This window comes from Rutidosis leptorrhynchoides, chromosome 11 (genome assembly GCF_046630445.1).
Source record: "Rutidosis leptorrhynchoides isolate AG116_Rl617_1_P2 chromosome 11, CSIRO_AGI_Rlap_v1, whole genome shotgun sequence".
Classification (NCBI taxonomy): Eukaryota; Viridiplantae; Streptophyta; class Magnoliopsida; order Asterales; family Asteraceae; genus Rutidosis; species Rutidosis leptorrhynchoides.
In genome coordinates this window covers 23,706,193-23,727,633 of record NC_092343.1, presented here as the reverse complement: position 1 = coordinate 23,727,633, position 21,441 = coordinate 23,706,193, and the positions used below count along the sequence as shown (strand labels likewise).

The window sequence follows — 21,441 nt, the reverse complement described above, 5'->3', positions numbered from 1 at the left end:
TTTATCAAGCTCAATCCTAACGGGTAACCGTTTTTTGGGATGCTCGCCACACAAATAATTCAATTTTCTTAGGAACATAATTATTACGCATAGTTTCAGGAGCATAGTAGTTACCCGAGTAGAATTGGTCAGTGATAATCGAGGAGAGACATTTAACCGAATATCTCCCATTGTGAACAAGCGACCAGTTCCAAACATCCATGCTATTGCGATCAAAATTATAACCTGCAATTGTTCTTGACAATTCTACGAGATCACCCGCAGCACGACCTGAAGGAGTACGAGTCCATTCACTAATAAGAATCGGCCCTGCATCAGACAGTTGGACCCTATCACAAACCAATGAATTCTTCGAACACTCCAACCTGTAAAGCCTGGAAAAAACATCACGAAACTTCCCTTTTCCTGTCCAGTTCACGTCCCAGAATGTTGTTGAAGAACCATCACCCACACGTTTGAAAAAAGAGTCTAAAAAAGGAATGCCCAGCTCGCAAATTTCAGAACCTGTCATGATAATATTACGCCAAACGCGTGGTTTCAAGGATCGAATTGCTTCAATCCCTAAATCCAAGCCACCGCACGATCCATATATGCTACGAATTATTTTACCCCAAAGTAACTCGGTTTCGGTAAAGAACCTCCACCACCACTTTCCCAAAAGAGCCATGTTGGTTGAATGTTGGTTAATGGACTAACCGATAAAGTTAAGTATGATGCTTAACCAAAGAATATGTTTTGATGATGACACATACATATGCATAAGTGATGATTGACATCTTAACATAAAACACGCAAGGTCACTAATCCATATTTGATCTTGCAAATGACCAAGTCAAACAAAACTTAAAGAATGAAAATAAAGGTCAGCAAAGTACACGGTCAAGGTACAGTCGACCGCATACCCAGCCGTAGAAGCCCAGACTGAATTGCAACGCAGTTTTGTGAAAACAAGTTGCACGGTCGCCACCACGGTCAACCGCAGTGGAATCGCAGTTTTCTCTGTCACCATTTTTGACCAAATTTAGTTTGACTAGTTCTCGACATCTATAATTCATGAAACCTTTCTCAAAAGGCTTAGAATATATGCCCTCTCCATACTCAATTGAGTTTTGGTCATAAAAACACTAATCTTGGTTAATTACGCTTAATTACATCTTAATGACAAATTAATCAAGATTAGGCATAACACATAAGTGTTAATCAACAACTTGTGATCTTAAAACTTATCTAGATATCCTTAGTATGATCACCAAGTATCAACACACTTAAGCTAACGTCACTAGAACATTAATTACAATTAAAGATGACTTAGTGATTAATTAAGACTAAATGAAGAACAATGCTTTCAAGTGTAACTAGTAAAGACTTGTAATCTTAAAATACACTTAGATATATTTAGGATGGTCACCAAGTCCCAACTAGAGATTGCTCTTCCCTTGTGCATGTGTTGGACATTAATATGTGCTTACACATTAATCATGCAATATGTTATATTGCAAGTAAGCTTGCTAAAAGCTTAAACTATAAGTTGTGCAAATATCTATATAATTGATTTTAGAATAACTATCTCTTGCTATGTGTGAGTATTACTTGCTAACTACTAATATGTTTAATACTCATCAATTTGCCAACTTGATTAATATGCTTGCTATGTGCTTACTAGTTACAATATTAGGATCCAAGTAACTAGCCTACTCCAATAAATTAAGTGTAAAATGTTTCACAATGGAATAATGGTCAATAATCTATTTGGTCTTGTCTAAATAACACATTGTGATTACTTGTCAAAGTATGACTTAACATTGATGTCTTTACATACTTAATGTTTATTTTAGAAAGACATCATTCAATTAATCTCCACTAAATCTTAAAATGAATATGACTTGTGATTAATTGAAACTAGGAAGTTAATGACATGATGACTAGTCTTTAGGATTGAACCAAATGCATTAATGAACCTAACTAAGTCTTGATTAAAACTGAGATTACCCAAAATGTCAATCAAGACACTTCTCCAAGAATGTTGGGTTTACCACATTTGAAGTGTTATGTCATTTTCACTCAATAAGATCAAATCCCACACACTTAATGCATGTAGTACTTGTATAGGATATTAGGTTTCTTTTGCAGGTGCTAGATGGAGTAAAGATTCCAAAATGTGATGTTCAAATTTGAGTCAAACGGCTATACAACGGATACACATTTTTAGACTGGAGCACGCACGGTCGAACCACGGTCGACCGTGTCAGCAACTGTGTGATAACGGCTATTTTTTGAATCACACTATAAAGGCAAGCATTGAAGAACATTTGAAGTTGACCCTCTTGCATATTTCAAAAGCTTATTTTCAGAGATCACAAGAGCTCTAATTACTACTCAAATGTGATCAAGCAAGAGAAGATTCTATAATCTTATAGATATAGAATTTGGTTGTTGTAAACTTAGTAATCAAAATCATTTATCTTGTGAGTTTACTTAGTGTAATGTATGTCCTAGTATTGGCTTAGGATCATCATTACAAATTGTATAAGTCTTGTAACTTCAATTAGTAGAAGCATAGGCTAGCTTAGTGATCCACTTCCTTAAATGGACTTAGGAAGTTGATTAAACTTATTTGGAGATTAATACTTGAAGACAAGTTGATCTAGTTGGAGTTGATCTTTCAGAGAGATAGAAATATTAGGTTGGTTGTCTACCAAAGAAGTTGAAGACTTGTAAATCGAATCTCCACCGGGTTTGGAGAAAAGTGCTTAGTGAAGCAAGAAATTTCAATTAGTGTAATCGGGGAGTGGATTAATGTGGATTAGTTAACATCCACAACCACTATAAATCCTTGTTTCTATGTTCTTTACATTACTTTATTCATCATTTTGAACATACACACCACACACATCAAGTTTGAGTTGAATTGATTGATCATAGTTAATCGAATTTGGTGATCAATCGAAAAGGTGTTAAAAAAGTATTAAGTAACTATTCACTCCCCCTCTAGTTACTTGCAAGCCAAATTTTTATGTTTTAAAAACCCAATATTTAACCCCCCCAATTCATAAGGTGTAAGAACATTATTATTTAACCCACGAGATTTTATGACTCGTATCCGACCCGCCCCAAAAGAACGCTCTCCTAACACTCTCAAGTAAATTTAACACACATTGCGGAGCACGAAAGAGAGATAAATAATACAAGGGAAGGCTATTTAGAACCGATTTGATTAACGATTCTTTCACCACTTGACAACGTTCGCATTTTCCAACTCGAAAGCCTAGCTTTTATTTTGTCAATGACCGGGATCCAATTCTTTAGTCTTGACATCTTCTCACCAATTGGCAACCCAAGATAGGTGAACGGAAATGATCCAACTTTACACCCCAACCGATTAGCAGCACGATTAATTTCATCAATACTAATTCCAATTTCAAAAAGGCAACTTTTGTGGAAATTAACTTTTAATCCCGACGCCAACTCGAAACACTTGAGAAGATATTGTAGACTATGCACATTCACACGACTCCATTCACCGAGGAAAATTATGTCGTCCGCATACTGCAAATGAGAGATGAACCTTATCATTCCCTATTTCAACCCCCTTGAAAAGACCTTTCTCGGTAGCCGCTTTTGTCAAAATATTTAGACCCTCCGCGGCACAAATACCTTAAAATGTAATGTTACTTAGATTTGAAGTTGAGCCTGGAAGTTCTTCAGAATTTATCAAGACGAAAGTGACTAGGCTATCTTAATGTTTAAAAATGTAACCTATCGCTATTTTCTACTGTGATTCTATGAATATGAAACGAAGTTTAATTAACAAATCAAAATAATTTTTTTATAGTTACAATAGTTAGGTAATAAAATAAAAGATCACACATGGCGCTTAATACTTTCATTAGGCTAATATTTAAATGTTATCAATTGATAGGTGTGGTATGTAATCAAACTTACAACTTCTTTGATTTGCAATAAACTTTCAATTATAGCTTTGTTAAGCGATAACGTGACATTGGTTTAGTGATGTTGCCATGACGTGATAAATGAATTGATAACATATCTAGAAGTCACATTACTTAAAAAAGGAAATTTTGAACAATAAAAAATTTTATTAAATAGACAGGCGTTAATTAACAATCACATTATTTAAAAAACCATAACATATAAACCAGTTGTTGACAACATACGATACAAATTATTAAAACTTATAGTGAGAGATATCATGATAACCTTACTTTCCAAGAAACGAAGTTCTGGAATAATCAAATTTTGGATAGTACAATTATGAACGAATGCGTAGGCAATGCTAGTTGGTGAAGTAGCGTAAATCAATCCCAGCTATACCTGGCAAACGGGTCGAGATGGGTCGGGTTGGGTCAAAGATCAAATGGGTTCGGGTCGAAATGGGTCATGGGTCGAAACGGGTCAGAATCAAAATGGGTCGAACGGGTTGGGTCGAGACCCGGGTCGGGTTGGGTCAAGACCCGGGTCGGTTGGGTCGGGCTAGTAAAAATTTTCTTGTTTATATTTTTTGATGTATCTCTTCCGAACAGGAGCCCCGAAAACGGGCCCCGAAATTGCGCGCCGAAAACGCTCGTCGAAATCGCGCGCCGAAAACGGCCGCCGAAAACGCGCGCAGAAAACGGGCCCCGAAAACGCGCACCGAAAGCGGGCGCCGAAAGCGGGCGACGGAAAACGCGCGCCGAAATCGCGCGCCGAAACGGGCGCCGAAAACGGGCGTCGAAAACGGGCGCCCGAAATCGGGCTCCGAAATAGGGCCCCGAAATCGCGCGCCGAAAACAAGCGCAGAAAACGCGCGCCGAAAACGCTAGCCGAAAACGGTCGCCGAAAATGCGCGCCGAAAACGCTCCCCGAAATCGCGCCCCGAAAACGCGCCCCGAAAAACGAGCGCCGAAAAACAAATCTTTGGAAGTGAACCCATTTGGACCCATTTGGGTCTTCAAGTAATTTTTGTATTATGTGATTGGACCCATTTGGGTCTTTAAGATATTTGTTATGTTATATGCTTGGACCCATTTGGATCTTCAAGTAAACCCAATGAACCCATTTTTAAGACTTTGAGTCCATTTTGCCAGGTCTAATCCCAGCGGTACAAGCGAAAGAAAGTCAATATGCGTGTTGGTTTTTCTAACGAAATAGTGATAGACGCCTCTATTTGTATGAGAAATTCCCTTATGATTGACCTCTCTCAGTCTCCCCCTCCTTCCCTCGCCACCTTCCGACCATCATGGAGTTCGAATGGCAGTTATGCCGAAAATATCCTAGGATTGCATTTGAAAGATATGCTTATAGTTGGTTAATCAATAAATATGTTAAGTCAAAATTAACTAGAATATCTGGTTGTAATTCTTTTTGAACTCTTTATAATTTTTCTAGTTGCTCGCTAGCTTCATAATCCGTTTCTGTTATTAAAAAAAGTAAGTACTCCGTAATAAACTTAAGTATATAAATACTACATAGTATAAAAGTTGATTGAATCGACTAAAGGCACTATACATCAATACAGAACTTAATATTGCGTACTTTATCCGCTCAAAGATAATGGTTCCATTATATTTTAACTTTTGAAATTTTTTATTTTACAAATCTGAGTTTCAATGTTTTTGTTTTCGTCTTATAATATTTGATTAAATAAATTTATATGAATGAAATGAGTATAAATTTAATTTTCCCTAACAAAAATGTTTGAATTTATGATAGATTGATGAATTTCAATTTTGTCATTATATACTTAAAGTAAGTCTAACTAAAAATTATTAAGGATTAAATGATCATGAGAAGTAATTAAGGGTAAAATAAGAAGTTTAATGATTTTCATTTATTATATTTGAGGTAAATTAAAATGATAAGGTGAATAATTAATGTAGATGAGGTATATTTTTCATAAAGTATCTATCATACCAAATCAATAAAATAGTTAAAGTGGATGTCTTTTTTTTTGAAAAAGCAAGAATATATTATTATTATTATTAATAAATTAAATATTACATCTGCAATTTCGGCCACGATCTAAAATAAATTATACAAAAGAGCCCAATCCAAATGGTTATATATCACATGCTAATACAGTCGGCCAATATCGACTAGATATATATTTGTGTTGATTCTTGATCTTCGACCTATGTTGGTTAGCTGATACACGTGCGCCGATATGATGTAGAAGCATAATAGTTGGGATTGATCAACCATAATGTCACTCTAAAGATGATTTCTTGATTCTCTTTGATATTCAATTAAAGCTATGAATTTGTATAGCCGATAATATCATACTCGGCGATTTTAGAAAGTTGAAATAAAAAACTTTTAAAATTTAGAATGAGACGGTTATTTTGAGATGGATAAAGTATATAATTTAAGACGTTTAGTAAGTTAATCTATTAAATCTATTTATTATTACTATGTTACTCTTTCAACTACCAATTTGGGTCGAAAAATGCTAACTCAGTTCTTAGCTTTGAGATACATTCTAATAAGGCTAATTTGGAGATGGCGAACTAAGCTTGTGCACTCACCTCCCGATCAAAGGCAATCGATCTTAAATGAAGATTTAATGGCGGAAAAGCTTTATCTTTTCTGTGGATCTCTAACAGGTCAAAAATGGTGCACAGAAGTTTCGAATTCTAGAGTCTGACCCGAACAGTTTATGTGGGTGATTTGGTTGTTTTTAGTGGAGGTTGTGGTTCTATAGTTTTGTTTTTGTTGTTTGGTGTTTGTTTTTTTGATGGATTGTTTTGTTTCTCTTTTGATGTAGGCTCCTGTATTTGTTCTTTCCCCACTTCTTTGAGTTCTTTTAATGAAATTTATGAGTTTTCCAAAAAAAAAGAAAAGGTTGTTACACATGTATCTATGACAACTTGGGTATCTTGTTATTATCAACAACTCTTCATAGTCATACCTCACATAGACGTGTTGCCGCATAAGATCACATTGGCATTGTTTGAATAAAAAAACTTTCAATCATGCTACATGATTGTCGTAATGATAACTTCATTGTTAGTTTAATTGTTTCTACATAAAATCGTATCTTTACCTATGATATTCTTAATTTTGTTATTAAAAATGTTAAACAAATCCTTTTTATTTGGCTAAAAACCAATAACTTATAAAGAACTCGGGCTTTCACAAATAGTAAAAGGACCCTTCAGTGAAACAAAATAAAAAACCGACTCGTGATCGTTTCGCATCTAGAAAGCGGATTACAAGAAACCTACTCCAACAAAAACTTAACGGAACTATCTAGGCACGAACCGAGCTAACAAAAGGCGAGAACAATACGAAACAAACTAACATAACCAACATCCTGACAAGGCTAACTAAAACCTAAAACCCAATAGAGCATACACCGACCCACAAAAACAATCAGCCCAAAGCCACATATAAAAAAAATCTACTGTCATCAACAAACATGAGACCAATGCCATAAACAGAAACGAGCAAGAAGCAAATAACCAAATTCAAACACCGCCATCACCCGCCGCCTTCATCGATTTCTTGCCTCTCTTGTCCGGTTTTAGAAACTTGCCTTCAACTTGTGCGTACGTAACCGCGCTACCCGATCTATTTTCAATATCATACGACAAACACATCGGGCCAAGATCACCGTTGGAGGGACCCGAAGCATTCCCAACGAAAGAATCCCAAATAGAACTAAGGTCAACCCGCGGAATATCCGAAGTAGCCTCATTGCCCAAAGAACCCGTGACACTCCGTTCACTACTAAAGCGAGGCGAAAACGACTCACCATTCTCGGACTCACCAAAAATGACTCAACTAATCTAATACATATACTTTAGTTTATGTTTAATCTTACTACATGACATATGAAAGCATTTTTTTCTTTTTGTTTTATCTGGTATTTTATACTCCCTCCGTCCCATATTAATAGTTTACAGACAAAAAACACATTGTTTAAGGAAATGTCATAAAAATGTACTTTCTGTTTATTTTGCCCTTACATTTTCTTTCTCATTTAATCCTATCCATATACATTAAGGGCATAATAGAACTTAAGTTTCTTACTTTTTTCTATTTATGGAAGTGGACTCCTCTGCATTAATTTGGGACATCTCAAAATGGAATACTTGACTATTAATATGAATTTATCAAACAAATATTTAGGTTAGAAGATGAGTTAATTAAACCATGAGGTTTAATTTAGGTTAGAATGTCACCATGAGGTTTAAACTTCTTCCACAAATCTTCAACACTCCAATGGTCCGGAAAGTTGAAAAACATGAACGATGTAAGATGGATTTCGAATAACCTTGTTAAACGATCTTGTAGTCCACCGTTGTAGAAATCTCGCTTAGGTTTCGTGCTCCCCCAACTTGGGTACCTCGCAAACTTTAGTGTATCAGACCATCTCCTCTCATTTTTCTCTCTCTACACTTGTTTCTCTCTCACACACTCTCCTCTCATTTTTTATCTATCTACTTGTGTATATTTTATAGATTTCTGTATACATTGGCAAAATAGTGTTGATATGTAATTCGATAAGTTAATTAAACCATTTAAATTCTTTGATGCTTGGTTAGAAGATGAGGATATTGATTCGATAGTGTTAAATGCTTGGAAGGAGGCTGTGCCATTACATAGTAGGAGGGATTGTGTTTTTAGGAACAAACTCAAGAAGGTCAAAGAAGCGTTAAAAGTTTGGAGTAATAAAAAGTTCGGGCAAATTGACGGTGAGATTGATGTTTTGAAACGCTTCTTTGACAAACTTTGAATTGAAAGCGGAGCTAGGTATTCTAGATGACAGTGAGAGAAACATGTGGAACGAGTCACACCGATTATGGCTACAAAAAGAAGCTACGAAAACTAAAATGCTAAAGCAAAAAACGAGGGTTAGGTGGGCTCTTGAGGGGGATGAGAACACCAAATTTTTTCATTCCATCATTAGGAAAAAAAACAACAAAAGTAATATTCGGGGGTTGCACATTGGGGGAATTTGGAATGAAAACCCGTATGATGTTAAGCTCGAGGTTTATAATCATTTTAGGCGTTTATTTGAGGAACCATGTGGGGACAGACCAAGCCTAGCCGATCTAAACTACCCCTGCCTCTCGGTCACTGATGCGTGTTCTCTTGAGCTGCCATTTATTGAGCAAGAGATCCACGAGGCCATTCTTGATTGCGGAGGCTCAAAAGCTCCGGGTCCTGACGGGTTTAACTTGAATTTTTTCAAAAAATATTGGGATCTCATCAAACCGGAGCTTATCGATGCCATTATGTGGTTTTGGGAGAAGGCGGAATTCTCTAAAGGGTGTAATTCCTCGTTTATCACACTTATCCCGAAGAAAAGTGTTTCTTTGAATCTCGGTGATTTTCGGCCGATTAGTCTTATCGGGAGCTTTTACAAGATAATTGCTAAACTTTTATCAAATAGGCTTAGGAAGGTTGTCCCATCCCTTGTTGGACACGAGCAAAGTGCGTTCCTTAAAGGTAGGTTCATATTGGATGGTGCTCTAATTGTTAACGAATCTATCGATTATATGAAAGCTAAAAAAACATAAAGGTGTTGTGTTTAAGGTCGATTTCGAGAAGGCATTAGATAGTCTCAATTGGGATTTTTTGTTGGAAGTTATGAAAAGCATGGGGTTCCGGGATAAATGGAGGGATTGGATCCTTGCGCGTCTTAAATCGGCTTCCATATCGGTTTTGGTAAACGGGTCACCGACTAAGGAATTCTCTCTTGGTAGGGGTATACGCCAAGGGGATCCCCTTTCCCTTTTTCTTTTTATTTTGGCAGCCGAGGGGCTTAATATTTTGACTAAGGCGGCAATGGGAAAGGGGTGCTTCAAAGTTGTTGAAATTGGTAATGACAAGGTGGTGGTGTGGCATTTACAATACGCGGATGACACGATTTTTATTGGGATTGGAGTAAAGAAAACATGTATAATCTTCATAATCTCCTTAAATGTTTTGAACTCGCATCCGGCTTGAAAGTGAACTTCCAAAAGAGTTTTATTTATGGTATTGGTGTTAAAGATGAAGAACTTGGGTCGATTGCTAATAATTTTGGTTGCAAGATCGGGAAATTTCCTTTTACTTACCTTGGGATCCCAATTGGCTCCAAGATGAAAAAGCTAAAGGATTGGGAGGTTGTGATTGATAAAATTAAATCGAGGTTGTCGGAATGGAAAATGAGAACGTTGTCATTTGGTGGAAGGGTAACTCTTATTAAATCGGTTCTCAATAGTCTACCTTTGTACTACTTCTCGCTATTTCGTGCTCCTCATTGTGTGCTTAAACTTCTTGAGATGTGAGGCGTGTGTTTTTTTGGGGGCGAGTCGGATTCGGGTTGCAAAATACCTTGGGTTAAATGGGAATGTGTGATCTCACCTTACGGGCATGGGGGGTTAAATTTTGGGTCTTTAAAAAGTAAAAATTTGGCATTATTGGGTAAATGGTGGTGGAGGTTCAAAACCGAAACCAATTCACTTTGGGTTAAAATTATCCGTAGCATCTACGGGCTTAACGGGGGGCTCGGTTCGGGGGGTGATTTTTCTTGCTCTTATTTTACTGGCACTTGGGGCAATATTATTTTAGCAGGTGGTTGCCTCGACGGCTTAGGCATTCCTTTTTCAGGTTCTATGTGCAAATCTGTTCCGAATGGCGCTTCAACAGTGTTCTGGTCAGAAAAATGGTTGGGAGACAGCAGCTTTCGGCAACAATTCCCAAGACTTTTCATGCTTGAAAGTGATAAAGAGGCTCGGGTAATGGATCGTGTAAATGTCAACAACATTACGGGTTCGGCTACCACTAATTTTAAGTGGCTAAGGGACCCTACAGGTCGCACGAGGTCAGAATTATTAGCCCTTGAAGACTTGTTAGCTGGGTACAGGTTCGACATCAACAACGGCGACGAATGGCGGTGGTCTCTTGATTCTAACGGGAGGTTTTCGGTTAAGCAACTTTCTACTATTATTGATGAACAACTACTGGGGTGTCACTTTTCATCGGTTGGCACGATGAGAAACAACCTAGGGCAGAAAAAATTGGAGGTACTTGCTTGGAGGGTTCAAAAAAAGAGGTTACCGGTTAGGGAGGAGCTTGACAAAAGGGGTATCGACTTGCACTCCGTTAGGTGTCCCTTGTGTGACGAGGACATCGAAACGGTTGATCATACTATCATCTTTTGTGTGACAACCCGAAAATTTTTGACCAAATTTAAACTTTATCTTTAAATGATTTAATGTTTTCGACACGATAAGTAAAGTCTGTAATGTTGAGTCACGAAAGTTTTGGAACTATATTCATGTAATCAATTATTCTTTGACTGTTCTCGAAGATTCATGAACAATATATATAACTTAATGTGCATATATATATATATATATATATATATATATATATATATATATATATATATATATATATATATATATATATATATATATATATATATATATGATTTCAAGTTATTTAGTAAACGATAGTAACATTCGATTATTGATTCGATTGATATTTAGATAAGTTAACTAAAACGTTTAAGATGAACCAGTAAAACACTAATTTGCTACAGTATTTTCGAATTTCTACAGTACCCGAAAAGCTACAGTGTTTTCGAAAATCACTATTTGCTACAGTAAAAAAACTTTGCTACAGTAAAGCACTATTCTAAAATGAAAATGTATATATGTATATGTATATACTACGATACGATGATTTATAGAAGTAAATGATCAAAACACTCAAAAGTTTAAGATATACTTTGAGCGGTATAGTTTATGGATAATTTAAGGCTATATTTTGACAAAGGTACGTGTCATGAAACGTAAAATGCAAGTTTTCTAAGTGTACGAAAGGACATTCAAAAAACCGGAACCGGAACATAAGTCGAGTGACGACGTACGACTTATCGGAACAAAAATTACAGGTTAACTATGCACGAGAATTTAATATAATATATAAATAATTATTTAAATTATATATATTATATATTAATAAATAAATATGTTGACGAGGAAGAGTTAAAATACATGTGTGAGCTGGAAAAGGGATCCATGCGATCGCATGGAATCCCCTCACATTAGCCATGCGATCGCATGGCAGGGGAATTCAGGCCACACTATAAAAGCTCGATCATTCTGGCTCAGTTGCACACTCTCAATCTCTCTCGTATATATACATATATATTTATATTATTATTATTATTATTATTATTATTATTATTATTATTATTATTATTATTATTAAGATTAATAATATTAATCTTATTATTATTAGTATTAGTATTATCAGATATCGTTACCGTTATTATTAGTATTTTACATAAAATATTATGACGAGGTTATGGCCAAACGATTTCAAAAATGGTTATCGAGTGAGTCAAAGCTAAGGAAACTATGGGTTATAGCTATGGAGGTTATGGGTAATGTCGTGGGTATTGTTTGCAAATCAAACCAAGTGTTTATCATCTCTGTTACGTCTACGTACTTTCCTGCAACATTGAATCACAATATTGATACGTGAGCATTCATATCTTGTCTTTTATATATTAATTGTGTATCCATGTCTAGTGCTCGAGTATATATATGTGTATGTATGCTTGTATGCTAAATTTCATCGTTAAACAGTTTATAATGAATCACGAATTAAATACATATATTACTAGTAAAAGGTATATGATATACATGTTTTTGGAAATCTAACGACAAATCAATAACTTTTCATTTAGATATCGAATAATTTCGATGAACGGATTAAAAGATATGATCAACTGAATTATGATTGACGTTAATTGAAATTGCTTTTGAATCTGCAATTAAGATTTAAACAACTTGTTTACGAGATTGATAAATTGGATTTTTGAATATTACCAACCGAGTAAATGAATCCTTATATAAGGTACGTCTTATTTTGTTGAACTTTTGTCAAAATTGACTTTTTGAAACGACTTTGGATAACTTTTGTATGTCGATCTCGAGCATTAGGATTATAATACACTATGACCTGACCTAGATTGATAGACATTTATTGACCAACATATGTTCTCTAGGTTGAGATCTACGGTTATTTGGTATTCTGAGTTTCGATCACATTTTGGTGAACAACTTTATATGCTGCTAAGGTGAGTTTCATTTGCTCCCTTTTTAATTGCTTTTGCAATCTATATTTTTGGGCTGAGAATACATGCACTTTATTTTAAACGCATTGGATACAAATACATACTAAATTCTACACCGAGTTTGAACCGAAAATCCCTTAGCTTTGGTAACTAGTAACTGCCAGTTATAAGAACTGGTGGGCGCGAGTAGTTGTATATGGATCCATAGGGCTTGACATCCCCGTCTGTTCCAGATATAGAAACCCTAGCCTGAACTATAAAACAGACTTATGCTATTTGAGTTTAGTACACGTTGGTTTGCGTGTATTGTACATGTTGGTTGCATGTATGTTAAAACAGGGGTACTTATTATAACGTTAAAGTTTAGCTACCAGGGTGCTCAATCTTGTAGAATATTTTGATAAACGTTTTTGGATGAAACAACTGAAATCTTGTGATCCACCTTTATATACAGATTATGCGAAACACTAAAACTATGAACTCACCAACCTTTGTGTTGACACTTTCAAGCATGTTTATTCTCAGGTTTCCTAGAAGTCTTCCGATGTTTGCTTATATGTTAGATAAGCTATGTGCATGGAGTCATACATGCTTTATTCAAGAAAACGTTGCATTCGCAAATTCATCACTATCTATCTTATTTTGACTGCATTGTCAACGGAAGTATTATTGTAAACCATTATATTACGCTAATTGTCTATATGTAGAAATCATTAAATGTCGAAAACCTTTGATTTAAATATTCATTTATGGTGTGCCTTTTCAAAAGAATGCAATGTTTACAAAACGTATCATATAGAGGTCAAATACCTCGCAATGAAATCGATGAATGACGTGTTCGTCCATATGGATTTGGAGCGATCGTCACAGTTGGTATCAGAGCGTTGGTCCTAGCGAACCAGGACTTGCATGAGTATTTCTAACTGATAGTTGTTAAGATGCATTAGTAAGTCTGGACTTCGACCGTGTCTGCATGTCAAAAGTTTTGCTTATCATTTCTTGTCGAAAATTACATGCTTATCATTCTTAAGTCTAGACACGTTTTCCTGCAATTATTGCATAAATAGTGTATAGACAAAAATTCATATCTTAGCGTATTTGTTACTGTAAACTTTTCCTGACACCTTCCGAAAATTTCTCTGTGATTTATGGAATTTGGTATTATATATACATATGTAAATTATGTGTTGAAGAATACCAAACTAAATTTTATAATCTAATTCATATCAAAAATTGTCTCCCTAATTATACAAGATGGATCCCGTATCTAGTTCAAATTCCTTAAACTCCGACAGCTATTCCGATATGAATATTCACCTGAATTCCGAAGACAGTGTAACCGGAATGGATCAACCAATCAGCCATCACCTATTCTGGATGAATTGAGGATGGGTTTGTAGCCTCCTTAGTCATTGGAGATAAGAAGAAGGTGATCCCTTCCATCCACCACATTGCCCTCTTGGCGAAGAACCTGAAGCACTTACCGGCGAACCTATTCGAGACACCATTTTCTCTCTCATTTCCAGAGTGTCTCGTCACGATTATATATTATCTCAAATTCTAGATCTTATTCGTACACTCGTCCGAACCGACAATCACCCCGGTGTAATAGAAGAAGTCAACGAGCTTCGCGCTCGGGTAGTGACTTTGGAGAATGTGGTGCAAAGGTTACAAGCACCAGCAGCAGCACCGGCAGCAACAGTACCACCATCAGCAACACCAACAGTACCATCACCACCACCAACAATAACATCGGCATCTCACACCTCAATATCACAATCTGTACCTCGAACATCAACGTCATACGCACCATAGATACCAAGGAATACCAACAACAACAAACGATGAAGTATTGATTCATAACTTCATCGAAGAAATATTTTGCAGAGAATATGTAGTTTCTAAAAGTTTTAGAGATTATATATTCTAGTCCTAGTCGAAAACCAGATGAGATTAATATTATGTTAACTCATTAAATCCATGATTACATCTAAGGAAAATATATATGTAGGTATATTTTCATAAAGATTGTAATTAAGAAAATTCTTTTGTACAAACTGTTAATGGTGAGAATATTTTAACGGGTAGGTAATACCCGAGAGATATATAAATTCACAATTAATATGTTACATTCTTCGATTCTGATTCAACAAATCATCAACTATACTCACTACTTTCACAACAATATATATTATTTTATAAAAATCAAAGCAACCATCCTCATCCAAATTTGATTACATATTTTGATTTTGACAAATCAAAATCCAAGTCAAGGTTTAACAAAAGACATCATTCTTAGATTCTTACATCTTTCGAAGCTATACTTTGACTTCAAAACTGTGCTAGAACATCATAGAACCCAGAAAAGTATTTGTATCATTCAAATTCCTAGAACATCATATGAATATTAACGATTACAATCTATGTTCAAATCCATCGAAATTCCTGAAGTCACTTCAAATAATGAATCATCAAGATGATGTTCCAACCACATGTTACCGCAGTCTTGTACCTGAAAAAAAACCCTCGAAATCAAAGTCATAGTTTAACATGTATCCGTGTTAGACCCTTTGGCATTTATTAGCTAAAATAAATTTTCAATCCCTTTTCAAAATAGACAGTTTTGTCACCACTCCAGCAAATCACCTTCAATTGTTCATTTGAATAAGCCTTATTATAACAATTACCCCTTCATCATTGTTACCAGAGAACCTTTCATGTCCCACCACATTAGCAGTAAATTTACCAACAACTTCATTGATCCTTGACATTCCGAAAAATCATAATACTCATTGAAACCCTATCATGTACTCATCCACATCTTGTAACAATAATTGCCATACCAACTACCGGGAATTAGCAATCAGTATTTCAAATTTTGCAGCAATTCTACGCCAACAGTTATATATATATACATATAATGTCTATCTTCTAGACTTACATACTTCGAATGTGAAGTTTCTGAAAAACATCTCAAACTATGAACTAGTTCTCTGAAATTGGGACAATGCTGATGAAGCAGCAAAAACTGTAAACGACCTTAACAGTCAAAAGTTTGATGATAAAGAATAGTATGGTGGTAAAGCTGAGAAAAAGAGAAGGTTTGGAACTGGAAAATGGATTGAGCAAAGTATGAAGGAGGCTGTGGATAAATCATAAAGACTGAACCTGCCTTCAAAGAATCCAAATGATTCAGTGTCTACTGAAATCCTTAGCAAATACTGTGATGACCCGGGAATTTTCGACCAAATTTTAAACTTAATCTTTATTGATTTCGACACGATAAGCAAAGTCTGTAATGTTGTATTTATATAATCAATTACCTTTTGACTGTTCTCGATGATTCACGAACCATTGCTTGTAAATATATGGATATATGTAAATATGTGTATATATAAATATATGTGTATATATATATATATATATATATATATATATATATATATATATATATATATATATAATAACATGAACATTAATAAACTATTAAATATATTTATTATTATAAATAAATATGTAAAATAAAATACATTGTAATAAAAACTATTATTTTATATATAATATATGTATATTACTTGTATATATATATATATATTGTTATATTTAATCTAATTATTTAATATATATTTATTTGCGTAGTAAATTTTGTTATTTAAAACTGTTTATATATATACATAGTGTATATTAAATATAATTAATTTTGAACTTAAATTGTAAATGTCTGTAACTTTCGGTTGACGTTTAATTATTTTTAAAATAGGTCTAATATATATATATATATATATATATATATATATATATATATATATATATATATATATATATATATATATATATATGAAGTTTTAAAATAAAAATTAGTACATAAATTGATTAAAATGATAATAGTTTTGATAAATATTTTTTTTACCTTTTCAACCTAAGTTTTTGTACTCCGTACATAATAATTGGAACAGAAAATAAATAATTATAGAACCTTTTTGATCAGGTTTCATACAACTAATGAGTGAAATAATTAAATATATTTAATCTAAAAATTTGAGATTTTTAGGAGCACTTTTACACGTTATCTGTTTAGCAATGTACACGCTCTGTGAAAACGGTCGTAGATGCCAATTCAATGGCTGCTGAACTATTACAATTATTAAATACTATGCAACATGTGATCTTAACTTTTAACATATATTATTATTACTATTATTAATTATTATTAACATTATAATTATAAAATTACATAAATCATATATCTATAGATATACTTATGTGTGTAGCAGAGAGATGGATAGATAAATGTTCCTCATGTTCACGAGCCATCATTCCATCCTTAAACGATCACCACCACCGATCATTACTACACCGCCATCACCTTCATCAACGGCCATCATCACCGAGAACACCATATTTTTTTTATCACCATCACCGAACACAACCCTCGGTCACCACCCATATCATCACCCTCCACCGGTCACCACCTTAACTGCGAACACTATAATCCACCGTCACCCTCACACCCACCACCCTAACCACCGGGACCATCACCATCCACCATCATATTTTTCTTGTTTAATTCGTTGGCTTAGAGAACCACCACTATTGTTATCGTATTACTTTCGATCAACAACCATCGCCACCCTATCGGTCACCGTGAAACCACCACAAACCCACCTCCATCTCTTTCCCCTCTCTCTATATTTCTCTCACTACACCATGAAACACCACCACTGCTTGTTATTGTTTACGATCGCTACTACTATTAGTTTCTGTTTAATTTTTCTGAACAGAAACAAAAACGATGATGATGATGTTGACTTAAAAGGAGGCGAGGAAGAAGGAAAATGAAAATGATGATGAATAGTGTCAAGATGATGTTACTATGATTAGGATGTTATCGATGAGATGAATGATAATAATTGATGACGATGATTACGTGATGGTATGATGATGCCGTGTTAAATGATGATGAAGATAAAAATGAAGATGTTGTGAAGAAGACGATGAACAGTGGTAAATGATTATGATAATGATTTACGATGATTGTGAAGGCAAACCGAAGGCTACTGCACACTTTCGTTTCTATTCGATCAAACCCAGAAAGAATACCATTATCGGACATCTAACATATGCAAGCTTTCGGTTTCCATTTTGACGACTAAACCACCATTTTTTTTGTTCGATATACGTGTGCTGCTACTATTTGACTTCTGTTTCTATTTCAATTACCTATTAATTGGATTGGAGGTAGATTGTAGTGACCCGACCAAAACGTCATTGACGGCGCCGTCTACTTAGGTCCCGTTACGTGGTCATAAGTCTTTAAAATGACGTTTGACCAAAACATGTCGCATTCATTTCAAATGTAAGGATGGTTCAAGTTTAAAAAAGTAGTTCTACAACGAGTTACGTTACAAAGTTTATAAGTACAAATGAAATCCATACGACACAAGTAAAAGTAAAGTCAAAAGATGCTCCATGTATGCATGTATACTCGACATCCAAGCAAGTATCAAAAGTGAGCGGAAGCATGTATCATATATCATTCAAGAACCTGAGAAAACATATATAAAAACTGTCAACAAAAAACTTTGGTGAAATCATAGGTGTAGTAATAAATGTTGTTTTTGAACCACAAGATTTTGTATTCCCATAACGTAGATTATCCAAAACATTTGTATTCCAAAAGTGTTGTTATACGCGAGCACTCAATTATCAAGACTTAACCAACGTTACCCCATCACACAGTGTTAGAACCTACACTAAAACACGAAAATATATTTCATCCGCATAACGGTAGCGAACCGTCCGAATGAAGGTTTGTCAAACCCATATGGATCCATACAACATAAGTTCTCGCTTACACCCGGCAAGTGTAACTAATGATAATCGAATTGAGGCATTTCGTTCTAAACTCGCACGTGGAATGTTTGTTTTCGTACTTGTGTTCAAAGCATAAAAGTAAGTAGTATAAAACTGTATATGTTTCTCATCCCATGATTTAAAAGTATAAAAGTTGTTGAAAGATGGGACTATGATCTCACCTCGAGTGCACGAGTAATAAAGGTACTTCACAAAGAAAACGTGTGCATGAAAGTTGTTTAGTCTTGACCTAAACAATTAGGGTTGTATCATTAACGGTAACACGATCGGTCAAAGATGTTCAATTAGTCCTATGGCTCGTTACGACTCGATTATATAGCATGCGAATCAAATTGTCAAGTTTCATACAAGATACAAGTAAAGAATCATGTTAGAAAGATTTCATAATCATTTGGTTAAGTTTGACAAAAAATCAAACTTGAGTCGGGTCAAAGTCAACGAAAAAGTCAACACGTTCGGGTCGGGTCCTGAACTATTTTTCTGTGCTAGTTATTCATATATAAGCATGTTAGAACAAGTTACATGTGAATCGGAGGTCCCTAGCATGCCACACATTTTTCGTATAATATACAATGGAAACAGAAATCTGGAGACGCCTAATGTCGCGCCGCGACATAGGCTGGCCGCGCCGCGGCACTTAACGTGTGCTGGTACCTGGTCAGTCTCAAATGGCCAAGTCCCAAATCAAAACTCAAACAAACACAAAACACAAACCGTAAACACTTAGAACGCGTATCTTATATCGTTGGAAAGCACTTTTGACAAGGGATACAACTAAACACATCTCATCAAACAAAAACATCATTTTCAATAACTGATTTCTCGTCAAGTGGTCATTAAAAGTCTATTTTCAAAGTTTCAAGTTCTCAAAACTCATTTTAAGATTCGGGAATCCAATTCACACATATGGTATGCCGTTTTGAAGGTAATGAAACATACATTACAACTAAACACTTACTAATAACATTTCATGGCATTCAAAACATCAAAAGTTCGTTTTAGGCTTATCAAACCCTAACCAAAATTCACAAAAATCACTAATCATGTATTTGAAGTTTTCTTAATCAACCTACACATCAAAACGAAGCTAGTGATACTAGTAACACAATTAAAACATGAACTTAAACAATTTAACAACATTAACTCATCCAAAATCAAAGATTAAGCAAACCCATTTTCAAGTTCATGCTAGTTACTCCAAAACAACAAATCGAGCATACAAATCATATATTCATGTTAGACTTGAGCCATAGACACTAATTAATAACTTTATAATTCAAAAACATCAAGAACACAAAATCTAGTGGTTTTAGAAAGTTACCCAAATGAGATGAAATTGGTATCGAGTTGTAGAGGATGAAGAGAGGATTCCAAATATGTAATTTGTTTTGTTGCTAGCCTCCTAATCCGAATTTAGATGATGAATTCTTGTTTTGAAGATTGAGAGAAAAATGGTGAAAGTATTTAAGGAAAGGGAAATGAAATGGAAAATGAAAGAAGGAGGTGGGTGTTGACCACTTTGACCTAGTCAAAGGTTTGGTCTTTTGACAAGTCTAGTCCCTCTAGTTTATAAGCGGGTGCGTGAATTACCTAAACGAGATATTTTAGATACGCACATTAACGGGAGATGTTATAATCCAATAACGAAAATTATTAAGAATGTTAGCTAATGGAGGATACGAATCTAGTCACGAAGGATATTATTTAAAATAAAAAGACGGGCGTGAAAATAATTTAACGGAAAAATGCGGGATGTTACATAGATGATGATAAACACAATGGATAGGATGATGATATGATAGTGGTGTGAATGAATGAAAACAGAAATAAACTAGATATATATATATATATATATATAAATCGTTATTAAATCAGAAAAGTAGAATTGGACGGATGGTTGAGGGTGTTTGCGGGTGTTCGAGTGGTCGCGGGTTCGAGCCTAGCGGGTGACATTTTTTTTCTGATTAATTAGAGGTAGTTTCCACTTTTTTTTTAATTATTATTGTTATTATATTGTTGTTATTATTATTATTATTATTATTATTATTATTATTATTTTTATTATTATTATTATTATTATTATTATTATTATTATTAACTAGTATGATGTAAAAGAAAAATATAGACTTAGAACTATTAAAGTAAATATGGTTATGATTATGTATTATAATTAAAGATTATGAATAATATAAGAAGAGATAAGTTTATGATTAATTAGGATGTGATAAGAGAATATAATATAATTACATATGATATTGATAAGGATAGATATAAACTTGTTGCACTCATGAAAACGTTTATGTTATATATAAGAGTAATATTGATGCGATTACGCTTAATGCTATAATTAAGATATTATGTATTTAAAACAACATTATTATTACGTGGACATAATAGATATGGATGCTATAAGTAAAAATCATAAAACTTAATTGTTATTATTTTTTTAAAATATTATTTTTATTATCTTTATTATTATTATTATTATT

General features: G+C 34.5%; 2 protein-coding genes across 2 annotated transcripts; one reads left to right on the top strand and one right to left on the bottom strand.

Moving 5' to 3' along the window:
* Positions 1–3,195: 3,195 nt before the first annotated feature.
* On the bottom strand, positions 3,196–3,573 carry LOC139874376 (uncharacterized). Its single transcript, XM_071861817.1, has one exon. The coding sequence runs from the start codon at positions 3,571–3,573 to the stop codon at positions 3,196–3,198; it is 378 nt and encodes a 125-aa protein (XP_071717918.1).
* Positions 3,574–9,600: 6,027 nt separating this feature from the next.
* LOC139874374 (uncharacterized) lies at positions 9,601–17,917 on the top strand. The gene is made up of 4 exons (XM_071861816.1): positions 9,601–9,901; positions 9,997–10,178; positions 10,299–11,095; positions 17,860–17,917. The coding sequence occupies exons 1-4, from the start codon at positions 9,601–9,603 to the stop codon at positions 17,915–17,917; spliced, it is 1,338 nt and encodes a 445-aa protein (XP_071717917.1).
* Positions 17,918–21,441: the final 3,524 nt, after the last annotated feature.